The sequence below is a fragment of the Microcebus murinus genome, chromosome 32 (assembly GCF_040939455.1).
Source record: "Microcebus murinus isolate Inina chromosome 32, M.murinus_Inina_mat1.0, whole genome shotgun sequence".
Lineage (NCBI taxonomy): Eukaryota > Metazoa > Chordata > Mammalia > Primates > Cheirogaleidae > Microcebus > Microcebus murinus.
In genome coordinates, this window is record NC_134135.1 from 3567984 (window position 1) to 3575826 (window position 7843).

General features: G+C 37.5%; 1 protein-coding gene across 5 annotated transcripts in view; it reads left to right on the forward strand.

The window, feature by feature from the left end:
• Nucleotides 1-7820, forward strand: part of LOC142865734 (uncharacterized) — a 31528-nt gene extending 23708 nt beyond the window's left edge. For all 5 annotated transcript variants that reach the window (XM_075998937.1, XM_075998934.1, XM_075998938.1 and 2 more), the window contains one exon: nt 1447-7820. In XM_075998937.1, coding sequence (XP_075855052.1) covers nt 1447-3134 — 1688 coding nt within the window. In that variant the 3' untranslated portion in view covers nt 3135-7820. The remainder of the gene's footprint in view (nt 1-1446) is intronic.
• Nucleotides 7821-7843: the final 23 nt, after the last annotated feature.

A 7843-nucleotide genomic window follows, 5' to 3' on the forward strand; every position in this document is an offset into this window, starting at 1 on the left:
CAAAATGTGTAAGAAACTGAAACAAGCCATTGGGATGAAAAGAAATAACCCCCACTTATAAATGGTCAAAGGACCTCAATAGACATTTCTTCAAAGACTACATGCATTTGAAGAATAGATATATTAAAAAGACTCAACATTAGTAATCATTACAAAAATACAAATTTAAACCAAAATGAGATACTGCTGCACACCTGTCATAATGGCTATTGCTGATAAGTGTTGGTGAGGATATGGAGAAAAGGGAACCCTTCTATACTCTTGGTAGGAATGTAAATTAGTATAGGCATTATGGAAAACTGGAGTTTCCTCTAAAAGGTAAAAATAGTATTACTGTATGATCCAACAGTCTCACTTCTGGATAAAAATCCAAAGAATTTGGAATTCATATGTCTAAGATATCTGTACGTAGTATTTACTGTGGCATTATTCACACAGCCAACTTATATAGTCAAACAAAATGTCCATTACCAGATGGATAGATTTAGAAAATGTGGTGTAATGTACAGAGTGGAAAATTCAGCCTTCAAAAGAAGGAAGTTCAGTTTCCCACATGTGGATGAATGTGGAGGGCTTTTTGCTAACTGAAGGAACCAGGCACAGAAATATAAGTATTGGATGTTTTCATTTATATGTGGAATGCAATTGGAGTAGAACGTTGGTTATTACAGGCTGGAGGATGAGGAATAGGTTTGTCAATGGATACAAAGTTTCAATTCAACAGCAGGAGTAAGTAAGTTTTGGTGGTGATGGATACAGTTATAAGCTTGATTCCATCATTCCACATTATATAGGTATATTATGATATTACTTTTTTCCCTACAAACATATACAATTATAATTTGTTGATATATAATAAAAATTTTAGAAACTCATATTCCAGTTCTTATACTCTGTACTGGTTCTAAAATGGATGTCCTTACTTTTTTCTTAAGAAAAAATTGTTCCCATTTCCACAGACTAACTTTTTAAAGATGTGGTTGCTAATTCTTTGTCTGCTTGTTTTATAGTGGATTACTAGAATGTTTTACTAATTACTTTTTGTTATGATTTATAGTTGATAGTTTTTAAGTTGTATTATGTAATATAACTTGTTTTCCTTTCAATTGTGAGATAGCCATATGCTTTTTGTCAGTTGGTATATATCTTGGGGTCACTCCTTTCAGCGCTAACATAGGTTTGCCTATTGTGTTTTAGTTATAGGTGGTTTGAAACTAGACTTCCACAGTATTAATTTGATCACATGTGATCACATGTAACCACCTTTTATTTATTAAACAATACTATTCCTTTTGTGTTCCTAAAAATTGAATTTTATCTTTCTAAAGTTTCCTAAGTATGTTTAATATCAGTATTACTTTTGGTGTAATATTAAGTTTATCAATGTGAAATGTTTGTTTATATGCTGTAATTAATTAGAAACTTAAAGTTCTTTATATCTCGTAGATTTCTCTCCTGAATTTGCAATAAAAAATATACCACAAAAAGGGAAGACCAGTGCAGGAGAAATATTCCAAACAGTGACCTTGGAAAGAACTGAAAGCCATGACATTGAAGATTTTTCCTTTAGAGAAGTCCAGAAAAAGATACATGAGTTTGAGTGTCAATGGGGAGATGATGAAAGAAGTTACAAAGCATTGCATATGACCCAGAAAGAAAATCTCACAGGTAGAAGAGATCAACATGATAGAAGGGATGCAGGAAACAAGCTTATTGAAAATCAGTGTGGATTAATCTTTAAGTCATATGTGCCTCAACTGCAGATACTTCAAAGTAAAAGGAAAGTTGATGAATGTAATCAAGTGAAGTCTACCATCCATGGTTCCTCAGCTTCACCACTTCCACAAATCCCTTCTAGTGTCAAATCGCACATTTCTAAAAAATATGAGAATGATTTCATGTTCTCTTCATCACTCACACAAGGACAAACAGTAAATAATGGTGGAAAACCTTACAAATGTAATGAATGTGGCAAGATGTTCACTGAAAATTTACATGTTGCATGTCATCAGAGAATTCTTACTGGAGAGAAGCCTTACAAATGTAATGAGTGTAGTGAGATCTTCACTCGAAATGCACACCTTGCACGTCACAGGAGAATGCAGCCTGGAGAAAAACCTTACACATGTAGTGCATGTGGCATGACCTTCATTCGAAATGCAAACCTTGTACGTCACAGGAGAAGGCATCCTGCAGAGAAACCTTACAAATGTAAAGAGTGTGGCAAGGTCTTCACTCAAAATGCATCCCTTGCACGTCACACAAGGAGGCATACTGGAGAGAAACCTTACAAATGTAATGAGTGTGGGAAGTCCTTCGCTCAAAATGCACAGCTTTCACGTCACAGGAGAGGGCATACTGGAGAGAAACCTTATAAATGTGTCGAATGCGGGAAGTTCTTCAGGGAAAATTGCTCCCTTAAAATCCATCGAAGAATTCATACTGGTGAGAAACCTTACAAGTGTTGTCAGTGTGGCAAAGCCTTTAGAGTTTGTTCAAACCTAACTACTCATCAGGCAATCCATACTGGAGAGAAACCTTACAAATGTGATGAGTGTGGCAAGGTCTTCACTCAAAGTGCACACCTTGCACGTCACAGGAGAAGTCATACTGGAGAGAGACCTTACCAGTGTAATGAGTGTGGCAAAGCCTTTAGTACACGTTATAGACTAACTGTGCATCAGGCAATCCATACTGGAGAGAAACCTTACAAATGTAATGAATGTTTGAAGGTGTTCCGTCATAAGTCATCCCTCGCAAATCATTGGAGAGTTCATACTGGAGAGAAACCTTACAAATGTGATGAGTGTGGCAAGGTCTTCACTCAAAGTTCACACCTTGCAAGTCACAGGAGAAGTCATACTGGAGAGAGACCTTACCAGTGTAATGAGTGCAGCAAAGCCTTTAGTGAACGTTATAAACTAACTGTGCATCAGGCAATCCATACTGGAGAAAAACCTTACACATGTAATGAGTGTGGGAAGTCCTTTACTCAAAATTCATATCTTGTTAATCATCAGAGTATTCACAGTGGAGAGAAGCCTTACAAGTGTAATGAGTGTGGGAAAGCCTTTAGACTGCGTTCATTCCTCAGTGTGCATGAGGCAATCCATACTGTTGGGAAATACAGTTAAGAGTCATGGAAAGTTTCAGGAGTTTTGCAGGGCTTTGACTTGGAAAAGTCTGTGGGCTTATTAGTTCACAAACCAGAAGCTGCTTAGAATTAAGGGGGGCATTCCACTGATCAGGGGTGACTGCAAGGTGGTGCTGATCTTGAGGTCTGCAAGCCAGAACCTGGAGCTTGTGCAAGGCAGAGCTCGGCATGGGGTGAAAGGGTAAGAGACTGATCAAAGGATGTCTGCCCAGCAGACTACTATAGCAAAAACCAGTTACTCTCAAAGATAGTTCCTGTTTCACTCGTGACCAAATGTCTCATTATATGAAGTGATAGATTAGAGAACTATGCAGGCTCAGGGTTCCTGTTTTATGCGTTACTGCTTAAGTAACAATTTTATCTTTAACTTGTGTACTAAGCCAGGTGTATTCTTAACTTAGAGCTTAAAATGTTTATGTTGGAAAAATTTTGTAGCGAATTTACTCTTGGAGATACAATTAGGTAAGGGATGTCTTGAAACCTTTGGTGGGCCTTGAAACCTAAATGAATAATCTTTGCACATAATTCAATGACCAGGGACAACTTGTTCCTGTACTAGTTAATACTGATGTGGGACTTCATTCAGTGCCTCCTGGCTCATGGGAATGCTGGAGGACCCCTGTCTTTCCCATCACTGTAAACTACACTCTGTCTATCTATAATATCCAAATCTCTTCAGAGGATCCTGTCTGGCACCCATTTGTTGGGAGAGTAGCTAACTCCTGGCACCATACTAGAGAAAAACCTTACAAATGTGATGAGTGTGGCAAGGCCTTCACTCGAAATACACGCTTTGCAAGTCATCAAAGAATTCATAATGGAGAGAAACCTAACAAGTGTGATCAATGTGGGAAAGCCTTTAGATTGCAATGTTCAGGCCTAACTACTGATCAGGAAATCCATACTGGAGTAAAAATCATGCAGAGGTAATGAATGTAGCAAGGTTTTTACTCAACGTTCACAACTTACAAATCATCGAAGAATTCATACTGAAGAGAAACCATACAGATGTAATCACTGTGGCAAGCTCTTCAGTGAACGATCAAAGCTTGCAAGGCATCACAGAATTCATACTTGAAAGAAACCGTATGAATGAGTGTGGCAAGGTCTTCAGTCACAATTCACTCCTTGCATGACATTAGAGTATTCATTCTTAAGAGAATCCTTACCAATGCAGACTATGGCAAACCCCTCATGAGTTCAAGCATTAACATTGGAGAGCCCATGCCAAAGAACAATCATGTGATTGTATTTGGAAGAGGCTTTTTTCGTGCCTCACAAGCCACTGGGCATCAAAATACATATCTTTGATAAAAGCAAACAAATGTAACGTGTAAGTTGAGGTTATTACCCAGGTGCCATAAATGCGTGTGAGGATTTATATGAGGAATGACTGGATCTCTAATTCTCCATGATTAACCTTTGATATTACACACTGTAAAATAATTCTAAGTCCAAATATGTTAAAACTTACAGCATGATATATATATATCAAAGGTGTCAGGATGTTTGGAGATGGTCATTTACCTTGAAGTTACAAAATATTTTATACATTTATTTCAGGATTCTTGAAAAGGCTACTATTCATAACTTTCAACTTGAACTTTGAAATCTTACTATTATGCCTTTTTCACAAGCCTTTCATTGTGGTCTGTGCAGAAGAATCCACTGCATGGCAGGGCCTGCTTTAAGGGTGAGGATCACATGCGTCAGTGGTCCTGTGAGAAGAAGAATGATGCCTTTGAATATTACATGTGATCTGAATGAATATTTGGGAGGGCCAGAGAATAACATTAAAGTATGATGTCACTTACCTTGCTCATGGTGTTCAGGGTTCTCTTCTCCTGACAGGAGGGCACTGTAGGTTAAAGGAGACAAAGCTCAGTCAAGTGACCATAATACAGAGCACATCAAGACCTTGAAACACTAGGGTTTCTGTAGGAAGAGAAGTAGGTTATTGAGGACTGATTATATGCCAGAAATAATGCTGGGGAAATGGTAGCCAACTTTGCCATTGAATGGCAATAGCTACTGCATAGCAAAGATTTATTAGAAATTAGTTTTCTTTTGAAAATTAAGAACAGTTATCAGGGTGGAAAGTTTAATTAAAAGAAACAGTGTAGCGTTCTTTGAGTGGGATTCACATCTAACTGCTGAGATTAGAACTTGCTGCTGCTTGTTTCAGAATATATTGGAGATCTAATGTTGTATAAAATTTATTATTATTCGATACCGATATATTCATCACATTCTTTCCCAACATAGTTTTATCCTACCTCAGTAGGACACGTCACAATAGAAAATAACAATGCACCATTAGGTTCTTAATATGGAAGGATCTAGAACAATTTTTTTCCTGGTGGAATCCAACATTATATAATTTTGAGAAGCTAGAATCATACATTGAACTTAAGTTATTGTCTCCACACAATGTCTTAAGTATGATACTGATGCAGGTATAATGACAATCCCAAAGATGTGCAATTTAAGACTCTTCAACCCCAAAAGCTGCATCACTGTTGGTGAACATGCACTGTATTATATTTCCACTTGCCTCTTTTTTGCATGCCAAATAAGGCCCATGGCATGCATCTGGATTTATATAAAGTGAAAATACAAATATAGTAAGAATATGAAAAATATAAGGAAATAAAACAAAGTTTTGGGTATAATGATAAAAATATCTTTTTCATCATAAGAATGCTCAGTGATGTCATTTGGAAAGATTAATTTCATGAAATTCCTTTTAAGAATGAAAATACACAATGAGAATATTGTTTCATTTTGATAAACTAAAGATTTATAATTTACCTTTTTAGTATTTTTGGTAATTTTAATTTTTGACGACTCCCTGGAACTAAATTGAACCCCACCTAGTGCTTGGTTTAAATATCGAGAATGACGACGCCAAACACTGAAGTGTTTTACATAACATGGCTTCCTGGGGAAGGATGGGTAGACTTCCAAGACTGGTCTAAAAATAGAAAACAGTTATAAGTAATTAGCTTGGATTATGATGATTCTTAAATGGTGGGGTTGGGTGGGGGTACCCCCCTAACCCCCATGTTTTGAACTTCCATCTGGGCCAAAGGAGTGGGTGCCCAGGAGCTATCAGCTGGACAGGTTGGAAAGAACAGGAAGAGGGAGTGCTGAGGTCAGTAGTGTCAGCAGTCTAACTTCATAATAGACACTCACTGTGCAATACAACACTGAATGTTTACGCTTGAAACTCCTGAATTCTTGATTCAGAAAATTAGGAAGACCCAAATATTCTTCATAGTAATCGCTTACTACATTTCTTTCTCTGGTGCGCTTATAGGTCTCATTATACAACATTCTTCTTGAAATGTTTCTGAATCCCATTTAGCTAAATTGCCTAAGATATTGTTACACTAGTTCAATTAAAATCAATGTGTGGAAACGTTTATTATATAATAAACGGAACTAAGCCATTTTACTAGAATAGTTGTTTAATAAAAAGAAAGATGGAGTCTTCCTTTGTTTCCCAGGCTGCAGTGCAGGGCTGTGATCATACTTCACTGAATCCTCAAACTCCTGGACTCAACCAGTCCTTCTGCCTAGGCTTCTGAGTAGCCAGGCCACCATCTGAGTGTTTTTCCAAAGGCTGTGGACATGTTTTCAGTTTATGCTACTGAGCAATGTATCCTATGGTCTAGTGTGTGTGTGTGTGTGTGTGTGTGTGTGTGGGCATGTGAGAAAAAGTCTTACTCTGTTGCCCAGGCAGGAGTGCCATGGCATCAGCCTACCTCACAGCAACCTCAAACTCAAGCAATCCTTCTGCCTCACCTCCCGAGTAGCTGGGACTTCAGGTATGTGCCACCATGCCGTAGTAATTTTTTCTCTCTATATATATAGTGGGCCAATTAATTTTGTTTCTATTTATAGTAGAGACGGGGTCTTGCTCTTGCTCAGGCTGGTTTCAAACTCCCAACCTTGAGTGATTCATCCACCTTGGCCTCCTAGAGTGCTAGGATTACAGGCGTGAGACACTGCACCTGGCCTATGGTCTATTTTTAATTGTGATAAAATTACTTTTATGTTTTTGTATATGATTTTTACTGGTGATTTTTTCCTTCCTTGAATTGTAATACAGACTATAAATTTAATAACATTTCTTCCTTGTGTTACTCCAGTGAAAAATGTAGGGGGCGCATAAATTAGTGTGTTGTTTCGAGATGAAATTTTGTGAAATGAAAAAGCACATAAAACAATGGCAGGTACAACTAGGTTCTGTATAAATATAAAAACAATTGTCCCTGTGAGGCCTTACTTTAGTGAAAGTGCCAGGGTGATACAAGATGCTGAAATGAAGTCTTTTAATATGGAAGTTATCTAGGATTAGTTGCTTGGAAATCAAGTGTGTGGAGGCCTGTCAGCATGTGGACAGTATCTTAAAATATAATCAAGGATGTAGTTCCCAAGTTTTCAACTATAGTTTATGAGAAAAAGAGAATCTCCATTGGCAAATCCCTGGAGGCCATTCTACCATTTCCTGCTGCCTGGTATTGCTATTCCCAGCCAGAGGATCTTGCAGGAAAACATGATGTTTGTGCAAATTTTGCCAAGGAAACTGACACCTAGTATTTTCCCCCTTGATTTGTTCCCTTCTAAAAATGCTTAATAAATATATTTTCATTATAAGTGATTTCTTAGTTTGCATGTGTTTTC